This window comes from Heloderma suspectum, chromosome 5, assembly GCF_057233095.1.
Source record: "Heloderma suspectum isolate Gila_16-S chromosome 5, 16-S_ref, whole genome shotgun sequence".
NCBI classification, from domain to species: domain Eukaryota; kingdom Metazoa; phylum Chordata; class Lepidosauria; order Squamata; family Helodermatidae; genus Heloderma; species Heloderma suspectum.
Genome location: NC_139462.1, coordinates 120,585,003 through 120,607,265, shown reverse-complemented (window position 1 = coordinate 120,607,265; position 22,263 = coordinate 120,585,003). Strand labels below are relative to the sequence as shown.

Below are 22,263 nucleotides of genomic sequence, written 5' to 3'. Positions count from 1 at the left end.
AACTTGAATCCAGATTATTCCTTGAATTTGTACCACCACACATTTACTGTCACTGTCCTAGATAGCCCTGTGAGCAGGTCTGTGTGTATGTACTGGGATTCTGCAGGAGTAGATGAAGTGCAGAATTAGCTTCCGGAGAATCTTTGCTTCCTTTTTTCTTTTTTTAACATTTCTATCCATTACGACTGCAAAGATATGCAGTGGGCCAAGATGTCAGAAATGGTGGGCCGAGATTTCAGTATCCAGAAAGATGAATGAAAAATATGTACTTCTAGGGATTGGAGAGTGTCCCTTCTCATGATTAGCAAAACCAGAATTTATGCAGACTAATAAGAAATTGTGGAATAAGATATGTAATCCAAGATCAATTTTGAATATAAATGGAGCTGTGCTAGATCAGCTCAAATCTCACCTACTCCAGCACCGCGCTTTCCACGTTTCCAAGCAGATGCTCCTGGGAAGTTCACCAGCAAGGCAGGTAGGCAGTTGGCCTTTCCAGCTGTTACTCACCAGCAATTGCTGCCCAGAGGTATTTTGCCTCTGCACCTGGAGGTCTCATATAGGCATCCTGACTAGTGGCCATTGATAGTAACCACTGATAGGCCTATTCTCCATCTCTTTTTGTAATCCTCTGAAAGCTACCACATCTTGTTGCAGTTCCATACATTGACTGTGCTGTGCAAAGGCCTTCCTCTGGTCTAATCAATGCCCAGTTTCATTGGATGATCTCAGTTCTACCATTTGGAGAGAGGGAGAAAAACTACTCTCCACCCACTTCCTTCACACCATCCACGATCTTATACACATTTGTTCAATGAACAGCTCAGCTGGCTATGCTGAAGAATTTGGATTGCCTTGGCCTTTGTTAATTTTTCCCCACATGATATACACAGACTTGGCTTAAGCATCATGTGGAAACATCCTCTCTAGTTGTTATAATACAAATCCATGGCACTGTGGTAGTACATTTAAGGCTTCTATACTCCCTTTTGTTTTTCACATTTTTATTCTGCTCTTCCAAGGAACTCACGGCATATTTGGGGCTATCGTGCTTCATTTCCACAGCAACCGTGTGAAGTTCAGAGAGTAATATTCCCACAGCCACCCAGTGAGCTTCACAACTAAATGGGAATTTGAACCCAACTCTCCATGTTCCAGGTCCGGCACTATCTGCTCTACCACACAAAGTCTCGGTTGAGGAATTTCTGTTGGGTGAAGAATTGTAGGAGAGCATCAACACAGCTGGGAGTTCTAGGAGCCAGCAACGCAGGAATCTGTAACTTGGCTTAAATCTTTTTGTGCATAGTGCAACTCTGCTCGTACACCTTCCAGGTCCAGTGCTGTAACAAACCTTTTAAGTAATCAATGAAGTGTTTCCTTGGTTGCCTTTGGAGGACTCTACAGCACAGATTGTGATCTAAAAGGAAGTCATGAGTGAAAATCAGCAAAACTTGTTTTTGCTGAGATACGCAATGGATTGAGTAATTTTAACTTTGACAAGGGAAGTGGTCTTTGACCATAGTTGAGAAGGCGGAGGCAGTGATTTGGTTGAGCAGATTTCATCTTTGAACTGCAGCAAACTTGCTGACTCTAGCTTAGGGATAGACAGTAGGTAATTCAAGCCAAGAGAACTTCAGCTATTGGGTGGTATAAAAATATAATAAATAATTTGGGCCCTCCATTTGATTCCACAGGGCTTCTCATCTGCTCCACAGCATTCAAGGGAATTTTTTTTATACATTTAGCCACTTCGTCCAACACAGACAAAGGGCCCTTTTGCTCCCTTTTCCCGTGTGAATGTCAGCAAGCTTTGGTAGAGCCCTCTCTTTATGCATCTTACTCATATACTGGTGTGCCTGGTCTACATGTGCAACAAAATAGGGTGGTGAGGAATGCCATCTTTGAATGCTCCCCTAAGAAGATGTGGTGATGATGCTTTTAAACTTTGCAAGGAGAAAACTAACAGGGGCTGGGCTGAGCTGGAACCTTTCTCCCTCTTACATACTCTTTGTATATGCAGGAATATGTATTTTTTAACACAAGAAGGCATTCAAAAATGCATGTCCCCCAGTGATATATAGTCCACTCTATCACGTCTTTCTGTTTGTGTAGCCCAGGCACAGGGCTCTTCATAGAATCATATGAAGTATCATAGTAGGGTTGGAAGGGGCCTACAAGACCATCGAGTCCAACCCTAGCCTCCTCAGGGTGGTCACCGATAGAGGTTCCGTCAGAGTTCTCCCCATATATGCACTTCAGCTGCTGACTCCCACTTGCCTGTCTTGGCTCAAGCAGGTGAGGTGTGTAAGAGGGCAATTCTAGGGAAGCAGCTAAAGGGATCCAGTGTGGCTTGTGTTGGACTTTGACCTGGGTTTGAATCCTCATTCAGCCATGAAGCTTCACTGGGCCAGTTACTATCTTGCAGTCTAAACTACCTCATGGGATGGTTGTGTAGGTAAAGGGGTGCATATCAGCTTGAGCTCCTTTGGGGAAGAATAAAAATGAAATCTTTAATGAGCCACTTATCTGTGTCCTGGCTTATGCAGGAGTGTCAGTGCAAACTCCTTCAGCATTTGCTCATTTCAAACTTAGCCCATGTTAAAATTACTTGATGAGCAAGGTTCTAGGTGAAGTTTTATATATAGTATTTCCCTGTTGTTCATTATTAATATAGGTGTTACCAAAGTACATGATATGATTTACAGAGAAACATAACGAAAGTGAGCAAGATAAGGGGAGAGAAGGGAGGTAAGGCAAACAAGGAGGAGTGAGTGTGAAGAGAAATGCCCAGCTCTCTCTTCACATACTTCTGGAGGAAGAGGTGAGGCTGAAAACCATTTCTGGTGGGGGAAGAGTTTCCTCCTTACCCTCTTCCACGGTTCTGACTGCCTCCCTCTGATGAACCCCTAGTATGTTCTTGTGGAGTGTGCCATTTCCCTTGATTTGTCAAGGGAAGGAGAAACTTGCAAAACAAGAAGTCAGGTGGGAATCATGAGATTACCGTAGTAGCCCCTCTCTCCAAACATTAATTTCTGAGTGCTAGGAAGGAGTACCACTGCCTCTTATCTCCTAGCTATGTTTTTAAAAAGAACACTCTTTGTCTTCCATAGAAACTCCACAGAGATTGAAAGACATTACACACCACTGCACAGCATACTTATTCGTTCTTTTGGTCTGAAATGAAGCTGGTTTTCCATTCTAATGTCCAATGAAAAGCCAAGGGTTAGAGCATGGTTAGGCAACCTTTTTGAGTCCATGGGCACATTTGACCATTTCAGAAACTGTCTTGGACACCACCACAGAGTGCCTGCCATGGAAGGTGTGGCTAGTCCAGAGAGCTTTGGCTATTGGGCAGTATAGAAATTAATTAATTAAATGAATAATAAAATAGTCGCAAAGGACAAGTAAGCTGGGGTCTGAGACCAAATACACTCAACAAAACTCCTTTGAACCCACAGTTTTCAGTGCTGCAGAGGAAAGCATCAGCCTGCAGCTACCTGCCATCTTCATTTCCTAAGAATGTCTATGAGCCCCATGTGAGTCCCAGAGGAATTCCTGGAAAATGAAGATGGCAGTGGCTGGAGGCCCTCATTTGGCTTTGAAGTGACCCCAACTGCCAGTAAGAAAATTTAACTGGAAAAAAGTGAGAAGGGTAGGGCAGCTTGGCAGGTACCAAAAAAGTTGTCAGAGGGTACACTGGGGCCTGCAGGCACCATGTTGCCTAGCCCTGGAGTAGAGCAATGGCACTTTGTGCCTGGACGTTCAGGCTACCGTGACACTCATCTTTTTCTGTATGGGGCAGAATGTATGAAAGATGGGCTCCAAATTAAAGCTGTCTAGTGTTTAATTCTGAGTTTAAAATTACTTAATTTACATTTTTAGCCTGTCCCATCCCAAAAGCTCAGGGTGGGTAACAAAATCACACACACACACCCTCAGAACAGTACCAAATACATAATTACTCATTAAAATGTCCCCACCTCTTCCCGACTTAACCCTCTGCCTCAAAGACAGTACTAGAATGTAGGTCTTACACCTCTTCTGAAAACGATGCTCAGGCTTTGGTGAATTTGTAGTGGGAGGGAATTCAATTACTGGGTATCCCCTAAGATATGTTCGCCAGATATGTGCACTGGAAAAACACGTATTTTGAATGGGAGTCCTCAGTAGTGCTACATACGACATTATACTCATGGTGTGCAAGTCCAGCATAGGTCTGTGTTTCTGTTAGTCCTGTTATGCCCAGTCGCATAAGTAGAACAAAGTTCTTCAGCTACTATTGGGCTTGGTCCTGTAGCTTCACATACACAACACCACTCTAGCCATGCCCATTTAGCACCACCCTCCCATCTTTGGGCAAGCCTCTTATTCAAAGAAACAAATAACAAAGTCATGGTCTGTAATCAAGAAAACTATATCTGACCATGAGTGTATTTTCCTCCCTATTGAGCAATTGCAGTCTATTCCCACATGCTTAGAATTATGGAATTAGATTTCCTTCCACCTGGCAAGACCCAGGTCTGAGCCCTGGTACACTTCTCTTTAAAAAAGAAGAAGAAAGATTAAGCACTGCCTCCACCTTTGACAGCGTTCTGAGAACACAGTCCATTAAAAAAAAACTGTTAAAGCTGATTTGAATGTTTCTGTTCTAGACTAAAACTTACTCTGGAACATCATACTTAGCAATATCCACTCCCTTTCATCAATGGTGCTAAAAGGAGATGGAGCCACATGGACATATAATATCATAGGTAACATTTGCAGTGTTACAAAATATTGGCAAATTTGAAATACCCCAGTCAAAGCAGATGCAAGAGGTTCAAGGTGTCCTCTATATGTGCAATAGCTATAGATTATAATCCAGATTGTTCACATCTGTGGTACTGCACTAAATCAAGAATTCAGCGGAACAAAACAAAATTTCTGTTGCCTGGAAGATCCATTTTAGAGTACCGAAACATCAATATCCTTGTCAATGATACTCTTGCTTCTGTCCTGGGAATAGGCTGTGGAGCATGTGACTTCTTCACTGAAAGCCCCTTCAAAAATCCCTTGCACTGTCTGGCGTGCCTTTTCTCTGAAATTTCGTCCCACAAACACATAAAGAAGTGGGTTGATGCAGCTGTTGGCATAGGCCAATGCTATGGAAACGTCATTCCACAAAGCCAGCATTTCATGAAATTCTGTGCCTGGGATAGCCAGGAGGTACAGCACCCCAATTACATGGTAAGGAGCCCAACAGAGAAAGAAAGTGGCTACCACAAGCAGGATCACCCGTCGAGCCTTCCTGCGGGGCTTAGCAAATTGGTTTTTGAGCATCTTGTGGGCAATAAGGGCATAGCAGGTCGCCATGATTCCAAAAGGGAGAAGGAAACCGAAGACACTTCTAGTGATGGTAATGAACACAAGGACACTTGGTGGCTGGATCTCCAAGACATTATGAAAGTCCATTTCTATTGAGTCATTACTAGCAAAGGGATTCTCAGAATAACTGCCAAGAGGAACATCTGAATGAAGAATATTGGATAGGGCAGTATTCTGCTGGATTCTGGGAAATTTATGTAATATGGGTGTAGGATGGATGATGGCTGTCACTGATGAATCTGTAGCTGTACTGAAGCCATTACTATCTGATATGCTAGAATGCAGAACCTTGCCTTTTTCAGTGGTGTTCAGAATATGGTACTTCGGATACATGTCCAGAATTCCAGCTGCGAAGTTGTCCTCATAGATTCCACTAGCCGTGAAGGAAAGGTATGGAGTAAAAGACTCATAGTTGCTGGAAAACGGGTCAACTGGCCAGTTGTCCTCCGCATATTCCTCACCATACCAATTGTAGTCACATTTGGTGTTGCCAAATTCATCCAGGGAGGTCTCACGGTAGAAGAAGGCAGGACAACACATAATGAAGGCTAAGAGCCAGGTGCCACCACATATCATGGATGTAACCCTTACTGTTCGGTGATTCTGACACCAAACAGGCTTCATCACCACCAGACACCTGTCAATACTGATGGTGGTGAGGAGGAAGACACTGGCAAACATGTTGAAAATAATGGTTGTTGGAATAATCTTGCAAAAAAACCAACCATAAGGCCAGTGCTCATAGAGGGCCAAATGAGCAATGTAAAAAGGCAGGGACAGGCAGCACAGAAAGTCAGCCACTGCAAGGTGGAGAAACCAAACGGTGTTCACTGTTCTCTTCATTTTCAGGGTGATTACCCAGATTACCAAGCCATTTCCAGGAAGACCCAGGAGGAAGGTGAGGGAGAAGACAGCCAGAGAGCTGATACACATGGGGGTATGTTCTAATATCAAGGGTTGAACAGATCCATTAAAACTGTAATTAGCCAGGAATGGAGGCATCTTCGTAAAAAATAAAAAAGCCTGAAGAACAAAATGATAATCATAATATTAGCCCAGGGGTTCTCAGACTTTCTCCTAATGATAAGAGGTGGATCTGGGGTACCATTAAGGGTGACTGAAAGGCATCTGACACAGGCACGCTCCAGTGGGAAGTTCTCCTGCACAAACCCAGTGGATGGGAGATGCGCAGGGGCACTGTCATGCTCTTGAGTAGCTCCCATTTATATCAACAGCACTTGTGCAGAATAAATTTCTAGTAAATTTTTCCCTGTGTTAATTAGTGGGAGCAAGTGGCATTTGGATTTCAGGCAACAAAATATCTTGGTCTAAGTCTGTAAGGCACACTTTATACATTCAGCAGAGTCAAGTAAAAATGTTCATGGACTAAATCAACTCAGGCTACAAGTGGAAGGGTCTCCATAGTTGAATGTTCCTCCATGAGGTGGGGGTGGGAATCCCATGTAAAAGTACCTTGGGGGAAGAATGCTGGCCTGAACCCTTTCCCCCTGATTTGTTTCTATGTTCATGGGGTTGACTTTTTAATTGAGATAGGGGAGAACTGAAATATGCAACCCACTGTGGTCTGAAATAGTTCAGTCTAGGGAAAGCTGTATCACTTGATTCTATTGCATGTATCCAGTGTGATTATGAGTCAAGATGAGAGGAAAACACTTTTCGTGCTGCTGCACTTTAATGAAAACCAAGAACAGGTCTGTACACGCAGTGTTAATCGTATTCTAAAAGCGCAATCCTATGCATGTTTAGATAGAAAAAAAGTCCTACAGCTCCCAGTATTCCCCCAGCATGGCTGGCTGTGGAATGCTGGGAGTTGTAAGACTTTTTTCAGTCTGAAGATGCAAAAGATAGTGCTTAAAATTACTTACTGACCTTCTAAAAGCAAAAAAAAAAAAAAAGGGACAGGTGGAGGACCACATGGGAGAGGAACCCAAGGATTGTGGAATGCCTCTGAACAGCAGATGGCTGCCGAAATGGCCATACAAATTATTTCATTAAACTCTTTTCAGAGGGGTGGCTGCGTTAGTCTGCTGCAGCAAAAACAAAGAGTCTTGTGGCACTTTAAAGATCAACACATTTATTCTAACATAAGCATTTGTGGACACTTTGATGAAGTGGACACTGTACAGTGTCCACCAGGGCTAATGCCAGAATAAATGTGTTAGTTGTTAAGGTGCCACAAGACTCTCTGTTGTTTCACAAAATGAGCGGACAGGGGTATTGTCAAAGGAGCTGAAATTGTCAGATGGATACAGCAGAGGGTGGGGGAAGGGAGCAAGTTGCCCAGGAAACAGAAAAAGGATGTTGGCAGGTGATGTGGAAGGAAGGTGAGACAAGGAAGAGCGGAGAAGAAGCGAGTCATGGCTGACTGAGAGGGAAGCTAAAGAAAGTCTCCATGAGAGGAAGAAGAAAACTGATGAAGAAGTCGAGAATAGGCACCTGAGACAGCAGAAGGCGGACAGTCAAAGAGAAAGAGAGCAGTTACTGTTAACAGAAGCAGCGTCTGTTCCTGAAGGAGCGAAGGATCTGTGTGTCAGGCCTGACTGAAGCGGAAAGTTGGACTTCTAGGGGGTTGTGTTTTCTGAAGGGACACCTCCAGAGGTTGGGGGAAGGAGAGAGAGAACTGCAACAGGCTCACTGTGGTATAAGTGTTACTGCTTGTTGAAACTGTATTCATTTAAATGCTGGAAGCATTTGTTTATTCTGGCATCATTGTTATATGTACTGACTTCCCTTTCTTTCTGCTCCTCCTTCTCTCCCCGTCCTTCCACATCACCTGCCAACATCCTTTCTCCATTACCTGGGCAGCTTGCCCCCCCCCCCACGCTGTATCTATCTGACCATTTCAGCTCCTTCTACAGTATTGTTCCATTCCCCAATGGATGGGAGGAGAATTCTGTCTCCTCATTCAGTCAAGATACAAATAACAATTGGGGTGATGGAAAAGGTCAGGAAGGAAGAAGTTTTCACCAGCACCTGCCTGCAGCCCCTTGGGCAGACCACCATTTGTGGCTCTCCATGCCAAAAGCTTTCACAAGCCATGCAGAGATAGAAGCTGCCTTGGGTATATCTGCCTTAAACCTTGGAAGCCATACCCAGATGAAGCTCAGTCTTTCTTCCTCTCCTCACCCCGTATTACTTGTATAGGATTTAAGAATATGAGGGAAGTATACAACTGAAAGCATTTTGACCCCAGAGGTGGAAAATCCAAGTGACAGCCCTCCTTCATTTTTTCTGTGCATGTGCAGACACAAAAATGTTTTAATAATAATATACACTTTACCACTCTTTCACAAAAAGAGTGCCCAAAATTTGTCACCCAACACATCCGCCCTATCTATCTATCTATCTATCTATCTATCTATCTATTTTATAGCATGCCTTTCTGCCAAAAAATTGTGCTCAAAGTGGCTAGACACCTTATGGCTATCTCCTTTTCTCGTACTTCCTCCAACCAGATGGTTCCTGGTGGCCTTGCCAGCTTGCCCTCAGGTCTGGTGCTGCTGGTGCTGAATGCCCGGTCAGTCCAAAACAAAATCTTCCTCATCCATGATTTGATTGTGGATGAGGGGGCCAACCTGATATGCATTACTGAGAGCTGGGTGGGGGAACTGAGAGGGGTTACCTCCCCCAGTTGTACTCTCCTGGGTACTTAATGTAGCACCAACACCAGCTTGAAGGTCAGGAAGGGGAGTTGCTGTGATCTATAGGAATACAATCTCCCTCTCTAGGCTTCCTGTTCATTCAAGTGCAGATATTGAGTGCCTGTACCTTTTGCTGGGTACTTGGGACAGAATAGGGATTCTGTGGACTGCCCACCCTGCTACCCATCAGACTTCCTGCCTGAGCTGATGGAGATGGTCTCGGATTTGGTGTTGAGGACCTCCAGGATGATGGTACTGAGGGATATCAACTTCCATGCTGAGGCTGCTGAACCTGGAGGAGCTCAGGACTTCATGGCTGCCATGACCACTATGGGGCTGTCTCAACATGTCATTGGCCCGACACATGTTTGATCTGGTTTTCTCAACTGGGCAAGAGGATGGTGATCTGAAAGTGGGGGAATTAACATCTATCCCCTTGTCATAGTCAGATCACTTCCTATTGAGGTTTAGACTCTTAGAGGCCATTCCTATCTGCAAAGGTGGGGGATCTATTAAAATGGCCCACCCCCGGAGGTTAATGGATTCCAGAGCGCTCTGGAGGATTTTCCTGCTGGTATGGCTGGTGTTCCTGTCAAAGCCCAGGTGGAATGCAGAGATGACTTGGGCAGTTGACACAATTGTGCCTGAGTGCCCTCTCCCTCTGAGCAGAGCCGGGCCAGCTCCTTGGTATACACCTGGGCTGAGGGCAATGAAGCAAAAGGTAGGATGGCTAGAACGCAGGTGGAGGAAAACTCGTGCTGAGTCTGACTGGACACAGGTTAGAGCTCATTATCGAGGCTACTCTGTGGCAGTGATGGTCGCAAAAAGGGAGGGTTTTTTCCACCATCACTGCATCTTCTCAGTGTTGTCCAGCAGGGCTTTTCCCAATGCTTTGTGGCCTTCTACAATCTGGGCCAGGGAGAGAAATGGTGCAACCCTCGGTAGCACACTGTGACAAGTTTGCACAGGACTTTGAAGATAAAGCCACTCAAATTTGTCACAGATTGGACCTCACAATTAATGCAGTTCCATTAGCAGGGGTGCCCAGAGCACCACCTGGTCCAGTTTTATTGGATGAGTCTCAGTTTTTGAGGCCCAAGGATGCAGACAAGGTGCTTGGCCAAGTCTGTCAACCACTGCGTACTTGACCCTTGTCCATCATAGTTCATTACATCTAACAGGGAGGGGATATCCCGCTGGGTGCAGGAGGTTGTAAACTCCTTGAGAGAGGGAGAGGCACCGGCCTCTTTAAAAGAGGCGGTAATTATTAAGAACTGTCACTTGAGGCACAGGTGGACTCGGTGGCTCAGAGCACCTTTTATCATGTTAGGCTGATATACTATGTCCTTATCTGGACAGAGATAGTCTAGCTACAGTTATCCGTGTTCTGATAACCTCTCTTCTGGATTACTGTAATGCGTTATACATGAGGCTGCCTTTGAAAACCATCCAGAAACTTCAGCTGGCCCAAAATAGGGTAGCGAGACTGTTAACAGGGTCTCAATTGGCCAACACAATCATATTATGCTAGTATTTTTCCATCTGTACTGGCTGTCAGTCCTTATCCAGGCCCGATTCAAAGTACTGGTGCTAACATTCAAAGCCCTTAACAGCTTGGGGACAAGTTATCTGAAGGATTGTCTCCTCCCATGGATCTTAGGGTCCATGCCTGGACCCTAAGATCAGCTTCAGGGGTCCTTCTCTGGGAGCCCCTGCCAAAGGAAGTGAGGTGGGTGGCTACTAAGAAGGCGTTTTCTGCTGTGACATCCCAGTTGTGGAATGAGCTTCCCAGGGAGGCTTGCCTGGTGCCTACATTGTGCTCTTTCTGGTGCCAGCTGAAGACTTTATTTTCCCAGGCATTTTAGTCTTCTAATTCTGTTGTTTTAAATCTGTAACTGTATTTTAAATCTCTGCATCACTGGTAGGTTTTATTTTAGTTTTTGCTTTTATACTGTTGTTTTAAATTTAAATTGCATTTTGTGCTGTATTTTGTGGTTTTAATTATTATGAACCACCCAGAGAGCTTTGGCCATTGGGCGGTATAGGAATGTAATTAATAAAACAAACAAACAAATAATAAACAGACTAAAAACAAAATCTTAATTAAAACATAATATAAAAACAAATAAACACACAATTAAACACAGCAATAAAAGAAATAAAAAGCACCAACCAATTAAAAACCTCTTCAGCAACAGACCAGCTCAGATGTCAAAGGCCTGCCTGAATACAAGAGTTTGCCAGTCAACAGAAGGACCACAGGAAGGGGGCCAACCTAGCCTCCCTTGGCGGGGAGTTCCAGAGCCCGGAAGTGGCCACTGAAAGACCATCCCTCAGATCCCCACCAAATGTGCCTCTGATGGCAGCAGCACCTTGAAGTGGGTCTGCCATATCTACACTCTTGGAATTAGCATCTCTCCCCTCTGCCTCTTGCTTGCTCACCCTATGTGAGAGCAAGCGTCCTCCCTTATCTGACTAATCTGTACCATCCTGTAGTATGCACTGTCGATCACCTTTCTCATATTGATGCAACACACATTACAGTATGGTTAGCAGGTTGACATTATATCCCCCCTCTTTGAAAACTTGTCTACAGCACTACTGCCATGGAAAGCGGATCAGGATCTCTTCTTGATCATCCCAGAGTGCAGGACACGGAATAATGGGCTCAAGTTACAGGAAGCCAGATTCCGGCTGAACATCAGGAAAAACTTCCAGACTGTTAGAGCAATACGACAATGGAATCAATTACCTGGGGAGGTGGTGGGCTCTCCCACACTGGAGGCGTTCAAGACGAGGCTGGACAGCCATCTGTCAGGGATGCTCTGACTTGGATTCCTGCATTGAGCAGGGGGTTGGACTCGATGGCCTTGTAGGCCCCTTCCAACCCTACTATTCTATGATTCTATGATCAGTCCCTGTTTTCTGTGATAGTAGGAGCTTTATCCACATCAGGGCAATCTCAGGTAATAATGTTACTGAAGAAGCTCCAGTCTGATTGGGGTCTTTCTCTGTGGTGAATTTATTCTACTGGTTAATGTCATCTGCTTGCCATGTTAATCCTAGCTGTGCCTGGATTAGAAAGAGTTCTTTCAAAAGTGTATAAACCCCTTTCTATTATGGCTTGAGCTTAGTTCCCATTTCCTCTGAAATGATGCGGGAAGAAATTGTGAATAGAAAGAATTTTTGTCTCTTGCATATTTTTATGGCTCATGTAGTGTTCTAAATATAACTGATGTGTCAGTGGTATCAATTCTGAGGTCAGTAATAATGAGAGCCACCCCGCCCAAAACTCTCTCTCTCTCTCTCTCTCACACACACACACACACACACACACACACACACACAGAGAGTTCTGTTGTTCGTTTGCTTCTGCATCTTAACTGTAGTGGCTACTGTCAACTATTGTTATTTTGTTTCTCCACAATCCTGAGGGCTAGAAACTGAATCTTTTCAAATGGTTAGAGTTTGTGTGTGTGTGTGTGTGTGTGTGTGTGCGTGTGTATTTGTTGCAGGTCTGAGGAACATCACAACTTATATTTTAGCAGGTATATTGTTGTGTATCTGCTTAAAATGTAGTGTTTGAAGGGGGATACTTATAATTAACAAAACCAGTATGTGTATACAGATACATATGGTGGTGAGATATGACCTGTTATTGCACAATATATGTGTGGTTATTAAAAAGGGGTGTGTAACCTTTTAAAAACACACGACACTACCAATTTTAACAGGTGGACAACATGAGGCAATAATGTGTATCCACTAAAAGGATAGCATGTAGCATGAAAACTGAAGGCAGAAAGATAGAAATTGTTGCAGAACCCAGAGTCAGAGAGACCACGGAGTGAAGGAAAAAGAGATTCTTTATTTAACGCGCGGGCTTAAGGCTGGAATCGTTTCCAAAGAGCCAGAAGCCCCGATTTACATTAGCACATTGGTTTTATAGACATTGTGACATATATGAAATGGCCCCTCCTCTCCCTCCCGCATGGGGTTGCAATCCTCAACATTTCTTCTCTTAGCACTATTGTTTATAATACAAGAACTGGGTTATAGGGTAGCCATGATAAGGAGAGAACAGAAGAGAACAGCAGAGAACAAGATATACAATTGTATGACCTTTGACAAGATAAGGAATTCCTGTGTCTCGTCAGCTTACAACAATATATTCAAGGGAGAAAGAGCTCAGCAAGAACATGAAGCATGAGACTGCATGAGGCTACTTAGTCTGACCCCCGATATGGCTGCTACATTCCCCCCTTAAATGCATAATTTCATTACAATTATAGCATTACTGATAACTATACAAAGCTTTTTGTGACATACATATTACTTAGCCTCTTGTTGGGCTATTAGAGCGTAGAGGGCAGCAGTTTTATTAGCTGAGACATAAAACAGATTGGTTAAACAGCGCATAAGACAAGGAACGCAGAGACATAACAGTATCTCTATGAACAACACTGGTAGAATTAGGATGAACAATGCTTTCAAGCCAGCTAAGATCTGGAAGCCAAGGGGTTAACTAATTTAGCTAATTGTTTTGTCTTATTGTTTTGTTAGCTACTATATTGTGCAGCTTGTTGATCTGTTCATCTACAGCATTGCCATTATCAGTTAAGTTAAAACAACAGAGCTTTTGGTGTGTCTCACAACTTAAATGATGAAGAAGGAAGAGGTAATTTATACCAGCTCTGTTTTCTAGAACTGCACTTTTTAGATCACGCAGCTTTTTATTTAACAATGACAATGCTCATGAGGTGGCATTTATGCATTTGGCTAAGCTGCAAGCTAACCGGTTGATTTCCAGACCATCAGCCACGGCTAAACTTGGAACCCCAACTAGTGACATTGCTAAGGCCAATTTTTCTGAGTCAGAATATAACTGCACATGACTATTACAATTTTTAGTTAGTTGGAGTGCTCGAGGCTGCCATTGACGGATTTTTTCAGGCTACAGGGGAAGAATTGGCACCAGTTTAATTGGCGGCTGAGGCAACATGGGTGGTTATCAGACAAGTTGGCAGGAATGAATGACCAAGTGCGGGAACTACATGTCTAAAACCATCCATGAGGCAAAAGTATGTGGGCATCATTAAAAGATATGTTTTGAATTTTATTACAGTGGAAGGGGGCCAGGGATAGCTTTGTATTTTCTGGAAAAATTTTTGACAATTAAGCATTTGTGCACACGTAGCATTTGTTTCAGCAATGATGGGGGTGCGTAGAGTGAACTCTGTAGGGGGTAGGATCTTTGCAACCACGCCCCAATTAGCATTTTGGGAATAAGTTAAACTTACACTATAAACTTTTAACATGGTATCTTTTTGAATGTTCCCAGGATGTTTACAGACAGGTATTAGGCAAGAGCTAATAAGCCTGTTTGCAGGTATACCTTTTGGCAAACAAAAATGTTTTATTTTCATGATGTTAGCCAGGTGAAGCCAGTAATTATCAGCAAATCACTGGGACAAACTTTTCCTTCCAGGGGCAGACCCCCCTTTTTGCACCTTATTAAGGAGACACAATGCAACACTACTAACACTACAACACGCATGTTTGATCTTCTTTGGGATCTGACCGTACGCTGGGCAGCTATTCACCTGGCAAGCTGCAGTAGGGTCTAGTCCCCTTCTTCAATTCTTCAGTTGCAGGTCTGACCGTACGCAGGGGGACAGTTTCCCGGTGTGTCCACAGTAAGGTCTAGCCTGAGTCTTCTTACTGCTTTTTCAGAATGATTTTTAAAGGATTTTCAGGATTTCTGTTTATAGTCTACTCTCCCCCTCTCGCTCTCTTGACTCGTGTCCAGTGTATCTAGGGTTTAACTCCAGCTACTTTCATAGCTGTGGGGGTGGAAAGTATGACAGTTTTCAGTCTTCTCTATCTGGGAGTCAAAGGGTTATTTTTCTCTCTTTAACTCATACTTTAACTCTTGGTTGGAAAGGATGAACTTCTGTGATGGGAATGGCTTATTTTCTAAGACAAAGCAACGCTGGGCTTGAAGAACTTTGCTCAGTGTTTGAACTTCTTGTTTAAGGCTAACGTTTGATTGCTTTTGATGCTGCTCCAGTGTCAATTATGAAGTCAATGTCACGGCCCCTCACAGTCAATGTCACGGCCCTTCTCAAGCTGTCTCCCTCTTCGCCCATTCTGGCCTCTTTGGTTTTTTTCCTTTGTGTATTTGATTTATTTTATTTGGGCATTCATGCCACTAATGTCCATCTTGTCCACACTGGGCACACTGGTTCTTTTTTTAAGAATCTTCTGCCTCTGCCGGGTCTTCTTCTTTTTTTTTTTTCGTTTACGTCTTCTTGGGCCTCTGGGTCAAGGGGGGTGTACTGGCGATAGGCATTTGAAAGATGCTCCAAGTACGCTCTGGGGCCTCGGTGGCACCTTGCAGCACTTTAGACACTTTGGTCATATTAATTGACTTCTTTATACCTGCCTTTCATGGCTTTTAACAGCAGGGTTTGATACTGGGTGAGGCGCTCTAGCCCAACTTGTGTTTTGGGATTCCAGCAGGGGGGGGTTACTTACAAGGAGACTTTATTGGGTAACTTACAGCACACAGGCGTACTTAATGGTTGGATCAGACAGCTTCTCTGAACCACGAGCTATTGCGCTAAATGGGTTTTATACCATACATGTTACCCATAACACTAGCAAGCATTTTCAGCATAGGCTAGAAGTGTTTGGTTCTCAGGCACAGCTTCCTGTAAACAACTTCGCTTCCCAAAGTGCTTGATAACACTTTTTATTTATTAGTATGGGAAGACAAATTTTTTCTCTTTCTTTTGCTTTCTTTTTTTTTTGCTGATCTGCCTGTATTGCAGATCATGTTTCAAACTTTTTATATAAAACTTTCTGATCTATGCACCAGCCTTGTTTCTTTATTTGTCTTTTTCAAGTTAAACTCACTTACTTAAACTTTTCTGCCTTACACTAGTCCCACTGACACACATTTGGGATAGGCTCTTCTTCTCTTTCTAGTTAGATTTTCTTTATCTTAAAGAACTATTACATTATTGTGGCTACTTTACCCCAGGTAATAAGCTCCAGGCACAATCAGCTGCTTTTAATTTACCCTGGGGGCAACTATGGCCACGCTTCTTTTTTACAAATGTTTTTTCTTTGCCTTTTGCCTTTTCTTTCTTCTTTTTTCTATCTGTCTTCTACTTTCTCTATTCTTTTTTTTCTACTTGCTTTTGTCTTTTCTCTTCGTCATCTATTGGGAACCACACTTAGTATCATTTGGAGTTGCAACTAACACTAATCTGCAAATATCACATATACTTTATGATATTTAAGAAATCATAAAATATACACAACAAACTTTTTCTGCAATTTAACACAATGAATGGAAAACACTTCTTGCATGGTAAGGCATGATGGAGCAGATCCAGCAATTATACTGGTCTTCTGGCTGAAAGCTCAGGGCTCATCAAAATCAAGGGACGGGCATACCCACACACGCAGAGTTCTAGGTCACCATTTTTGCATCGGCAACTCTATGCTGCATGAGTTTTGGCAGAAGGAAATCTAAAAGTCACAGATCAAACTTAGCCTGCTGTACACTGAGCTGACTACAAACACAGACACACGGTCCACAGCGATGAGAGTTCAAGTTTATTAAAAGCTTCATAGCACTGTCTATGGCAAGTCTTTGACAATTTAAAATTTTAGTTCATGTGCAGAGCGTCTCTAAAAAGCCCAGACATTGATGGAAGCAAACAGAGACGGCTCTGGGCAATGAAGATGCGATGTTTCCAGCAAAGGCTCTCTACTTTTGCATCAGTTTAAAAAGGGAAAGTGTGGCCCTACACCCCTTCTGACAGACAAGGGCCTTTAACTTTTTAGCAAGGCCTCTGTCTAAACAGAGCGGCACAGCTCAGCTCTCTAGCCATGATGCTTTAACTTGGGCAACTCCTCTGTAAATTTTATTTTACTTCTGTCAGGTTCTCTCACAGACATTTTAAAAACTTACTCTTTTTTTTTTTTTCTTTTCTAACCTGGTACACGAAAGCACTGAAACACTGAGTGCCGAAACTCAGGACGCTGGGGGGTGATGGGCATCGCCTTATACTTGCATTTTTCAGGCAGCCATTAATCTTCGGGGAGGCGGTGGGGTGATTTGCAGGACTTCAAAGGCAAGCTTCTCAGTTTGTTTGTATTTGTAAATCCCAAGCTCAAAACAGGACACGATGAGGTACAGGGCCACCAAATTCTTGCTTTGGCACGGGCAACAAATAACTCGGGTTAGCTTTCTTCGCTGGGGTCTCAAATAGGAAAACAGTCTTAATTTAAAGTTGTAACATCACTGACAGCGTCAGCCAGCCAGCTACACAGATCTCATTGTTTTTTAAGACAGTTGCTCCAATATCTTCTTTTCTTCTCAATCAGGTTGGGTCTCCCAGCTTACACAGTTTATTGCAGCTTTCAGGAGCATGGCAGTAGCGTGATTTTGGCTTGGCCAGGAACATGCTGTCTGGTTTCTCGGTCTCTTTAGCACACACACTTAGGCAGTGTAACACTGGACACTCAAATCAGTGAGATTTCTTCATTGCAGGGAATCCCACGGCAAAAGCTTAATGGTTACGCTCTTCAGAAATCATATAGCTGATGGTCAGTAGCTACAGGCTCTATGCAATTTTAACACAGTTTAAAGCTAAACACGGTTACCTTGACAGAGATCTTCAACGTGGTCTTTCCGCTTCATTCTGCTTTGGGACAGTCTTATGGCACACTTTTCACTCGAAGAGGGGTCTAGCCTGTGCTCTGGGGGCTGATTCTTCACCTTTATTTTCTATTTTGCCTTCATCTTCTGGGTCTTCATTTTCAGTTTCTATTTCTTAGGGATTTCATCTCAATTAGGCGAGGTGATGATGTTGCACAACTCAGAACGTTGTGGGCAATTTTCCTGCCCCCCCTCTCTCGGCGCGCTAGGCTAACAGCTACGTCTTCAGCCTTACACTCTCACGCTCCCACGCTTTGTTAAAAGCCAGACTGTCCTGCAACATTTTTTTAACAAACAGCCTCAGATCTTGTTTTTTTTCCTCTCAGCTCGACCTTGAGCTTTTTGCTGTTTTCTCTCTCTATTCTGAATCTTTTTTAAAAAAAAACCTTTTTCCTTCTTTGTTTGACATACATCTCAAGGGGGTGCAAGGTTTGCTTCCCCCACCACCCATAGCCTCCCTCTTAAATTGAAGACAGACACAATTAGGGAATGGGAATTGGTCAGTGAGTAAGGGGTCTCGCTGGCCGACACAAGAGGATTTTTCACACCACGCACTTTGCTACTGGCCTGGGCACCCGGATGGTCAACGGTATGCGTCAGAAACCGCAGTAGCCACTCACACAATCATCAATCTCTCCACTACATCCATATGTCCCTGCCACCCACTTTTCCCACTTTTTACCAGAGCGGAAAACGGCTTCCCCAGCTTCCTCAGCTTCCTACTGAGTACTGGCGTGCTAGGTACTGGCGCCCACTCGGGGGTGTGATCAGGCCCCCCTTCTACCCGCAAGGAGTAGGTTCTTTTGTATACGTATACCACCAACACTGACCTTTTTCATAAGGCGGGGCCCTCTTTTTTTCTGCCCAGTGGCCTTTCTCCCTAAAGGCGGGGCCCTCTTTTTCCCATATACTTGCCTTTCTCCTGAAGGCTTCCAATGTGGGTTTTAACTCAATTGCAGCTGCGATATAGGCAGGGCTCAAGTTCCTTCCTCCGCTTCCCAAGGTTCTCTTGCTGCTCGCTGCCGTTTGGGCGATCCCGGTGCAGGCTTTCTCCCATTCACTCGACAAAAAGGTCGGTGGCGCCAAGAAAGGGAGGCATGCGCCGAGCTCGTCTTCCCGGTGCGGCGATCAAGAGCAGGCAACTGCCACCTGTCTGGCTCAGAGCCTGCCACATCCGAGTCACGGCACCATTTATGTTGCAGAACCCAGAGTCAGAGAGACCACGGAGTGAAGGAAAAAGAGATTCTTTATTTAACGCGCGGGCTTAAGGCTGGAATCGTTTCCAAAGAGCCAGAAGCCCCGATTTACATTAGCACATTGGTTTTATAGACATTGTGACATATATGAAATGGCTCCTCCTCTCCCTCCCGCATGGGGTTGCAATCCTCAACATTTCTTCTCTTAGCACTATTGTTTATAATACAAGAACTGGGTTATAGGGTAGCCATGATAAGGAGAGAACAGAAGAGAACAGCAGAGAACAAGATATACAATTGTATGACCTTTGACAAGATAAGGAATTCCTGTGTCTCGTCAGCTTACAACAATATATTCAAGGGAGAAAGAGCTCAGCAAGAACATGAAGCATGAGACTGCATGAGGCTACTTAGTCTGACCCCCGATATGGCTGCTACATTACAGTTGGGAAATCCACTATTTCTCCTACTTTAGTGATATACAAAAGCAAGCTGTTTCTCAAGCCATTCTCATAGTTTCAGATTAGAGAATGGAAATCTAGAGAGATTGCAGTTCACTGTTACTCACCTACTTTATCAGTGTCGAGTCCCCTACTCCCAGTCTGCTGTCCTACACTTCCTTTGCTCATAAAACAGAGTCCTGCTGGATATGAGAGAAGACAGCCATAATACCTGGACTCCTAAATTTTTTGTCTTTCTCCCTATTGGTCAACCATGTTCTTCAATCCACAAACACAGGAACGACCCTTTTTTGCATTCTCTCTTCCTCTCCCAGCACTACTGCCTAGAATTGCCACCTTTTTAACACAACAAATGGTGAACATTCTGGTGGGCTAAACTGAGTACATGTAAGAACTCCATTCATTTGAACATGGGGGGGGGACACTGACAAAACCCAGCTAAAGGTGGGGGGAGAAGCCCACCTCCTGCCAGAGACCCTGTTTCCCCAAAAGGCCTTGCCTGGGGTGGGCTTCCACCAGCAGAGGCTTGTTTTGGGGATAGATGCCAGCACCTTGGAGATCTCCTTTAGTCTTCTGGCTGGTTGTAACTAAAACCCAGAATGGAATCTCTGCCTGACCAAATTGGATCCACCAGCCTCCCCAGCTTCCACCCTTCTCTAGCTATTCCCTGGCATGTGCCCCGCCCCACCCCCAGTGCAAGCCACTGGAGATAGGCTCCTGAGTCTCTAACCCACTCAGATGTAGCAACATTGTTTCCATGTGCAAATAAACCTACCCCTGCCTGTCTCAGTAGTAAATCTGAAAGAAAGAAATTCCAAAAGAAAGGACATTTTCATTCATGATTAGTTAATTCAGAATTCGGATTTATTAAAGCAGAAATAATTATGAATGCAGTTCTTTCAAATATATTTTTTCTTTCAGATGTCCAAATGCACATTCCTAATATGAACATATGGAGATGTATAATTCTGAGTTGATTAGTCCATCTACCTCAGTGCTGGCTACTCAAAAAACCTCTCAGGCAGAGGCTTTTTACCAACTACATGAGATCCAAGTAGGAGATAAAGGAGAGTATTGCGACCGGAGTATCATTATAAGTATTGAGGCACACTTTACATTATTTTAATTATTAAAAATGGATTCGAAGAACAGGTCATGAACACTTGTCATAATTTGTAGTCCTTTATAAAGCAGTTTTAGTTTCCAGAATATGTAACATACAATATAAACCTATGCATTATATTCCTATAAAGCAATTCATTTGTATTACTTTTTCATTGAAAGGGGGAAGCATCTTATGGTTGCTTTTTCCTTCCCACAGAATCCCCTTCCCTACTTGAAGGTGAAGGCAGGACTAAAGTTTGTTTCAACATACAATTCTGCCTTTTCAAAAATGTGGGTAAACTTGGTCCAGAATAAGATTTATTTATTTTTTGCCGCTTATTCTGTCCAGAGTTCCTGAATTACGAACAATTCAGAAGCATTCGGCACGGCTGGCAACCTTGCTATGACCATTCTCTTCTTCCTCCCTTTCCCCTCCAGTTGGGGGAACAGAGCCTGTATGGCACTGATAGACCATCTGCAGCCCTCCCCCCCCCCGAATCCTCTTGAGACTCTCCAAGCACACTCCAGTCCTCAACCCTACTGCCCCTACCTTTGCTGTGCTTTATTCTTGGCTCGGGTTCCACTGTTGCTGATGCCACAATCTTGATTTCACCAGTTCTTTCTGTTCCACAGAGGCAAGGATAGGAGGAGGGGAGAGGAGGAGGCAGCCACAGGCAGGAAATTGTAGATTGCATCTCTAAGCCCTTATACAGTGGGAACAGGCGTGTTTCTTTTCTTGGTGGCCCTGAATAGGAGAGGTCCCATATAATGTGTCCATTCCAAACATCAACCGTGTTTTAAGCTTGTTTTTAAAATAAAACAGTGGAGATTGTTTGGAAAGAGGAATCCCCTCCAGCCAAGTATCCTAACTGCACTGCCTCAGAACTGGCCAGAACAGCAGCACTACAAACTTCCAGCTTTAAGATGAAAATGATAAGAGCGATCCATTCACTACATACAATTTAGTATCCCCAGAACGGTCATGTATAGCAGTGGTTACAAACTGAGTTCCAGGAAACTTAGCAGCAACTCCTTAAAGTGAAGATCAGTGATGGTGGACTTCCTGAAGGGCAGTTTCAGTTCTGCCTTGTGTCTTGAGAAGTGTGTGTGGGGGTTTCTGGGGGCAGCAAAAAGCAACCACAGTATGCTATCCCCTCCCAGTAAACAACAACAGCAACACCCTAATGAGAATAAGTTGCTGATCGTCTCCTGAAAAGAATCCCTATAGGGAGTTTGGATGTGTTCCGGGGTGTGCAAGCAGAATGACAGTGAGACACAGCAAGTCTGGCCAGCCCCCCCCCCCCCGCGTGAAATGAGGGTGCTTCCTAAACATGCCCCTGCTCACCCTCTGCAGTCCATGGCGGCAAGTTGGCACGAAAAGGGAATGGGCATTAAAATGAGAAAGGTGATTCACTGCAAATAAGTGTCAGGTGATGCACATTGGGGGAGAAAAATCCTAATGTCACATATGCACTGATGTTGTCTGAGCTGGTGGTAACTGACCAGCAAAGAGATTTTGGGTTGTGGTGTACAGCTCAGGGAAAATGTTGGTCAGGTGTACCACAGCTATGAAAAGGCAAATGCGATGTTAGGGATCATTAGGAAAGGAATCGAACATGAAATTGCCAGTCTGCTTGGCACAGAGCAGAGAAACCATTTCAGAGAAGCCACAGGTTTTGGTGTGACATGACACTGTTGCTTTAAGAAGCATCTGGGAGCTTGATATCAAGATGAGCCAAAGG

The 22,263-nt window shown here is 43.9% G+C and overlaps 1 protein-coding gene across 3 annotated transcripts; it reads right to left on the bottom strand.

The window, feature by feature from the left end:
• Window positions 1-3,833: 3,833 nt before the first annotated feature.
• C3AR1 (complement C3a receptor 1) lies at window positions 3,834-21,533 on the bottom strand. Of its 3 annotated transcripts, none has more exons than XM_084859855.1 (3): window positions 21,072-21,533; window positions 19,529-19,599; window positions 3,834-6,387 (listed from the first exon to the last, which is right to left on the bottom strand). In XM_084859855.1, the coding sequence occupies exons 1-3, from the start codon at window positions 21,214-21,216 to the stop codon at window positions 4,945-4,947; spliced, it is 1,659 nt and encodes a 552-aa protein (XP_084715981.1). In that variant the 5' UTR covers window positions 21,217-21,533; the 3' UTR covers window positions 3,834-4,944. The 3 variants fall into 3 exon arrangements, with proteins under 3 accessions (XP_084715981.1, XP_084715982.1, XP_084715984.1); XM_084859856.1 differs by having other exon boundaries at window positions 19,525-19,599; window positions 21,072-21,111; XM_084859858.1 differs by lacking the exon at window positions 19,529-19,599 and having other exon boundaries at window positions 21,072-21,135.
• Window positions 21,534-22,263: the final 730 nt, after the last annotated feature.

Coding starts and splice junctions, on each gene's coding strand:
- C3AR1 (XM_084859855.1), bottom strand. CDS start 21,216: ATGCAATCTACAATTTCCTGCCTGTGGCTGCCTCCTCCTCTCCCCTCC. Junction 19,600..21,071: donor AAGAATAAAGCACAGCAAAG/GTAGGGGCAGTA, acceptor TCTCATATCCAG/CAGGACTCTGTTTTATGAGC. Junction 6,388..19,528: donor GGGGACTCGACACTGATAAA/GTAGGTGAGTAA, acceptor TTTGTTCTTCAG/GCTTTTTTATTTTTTACGAA.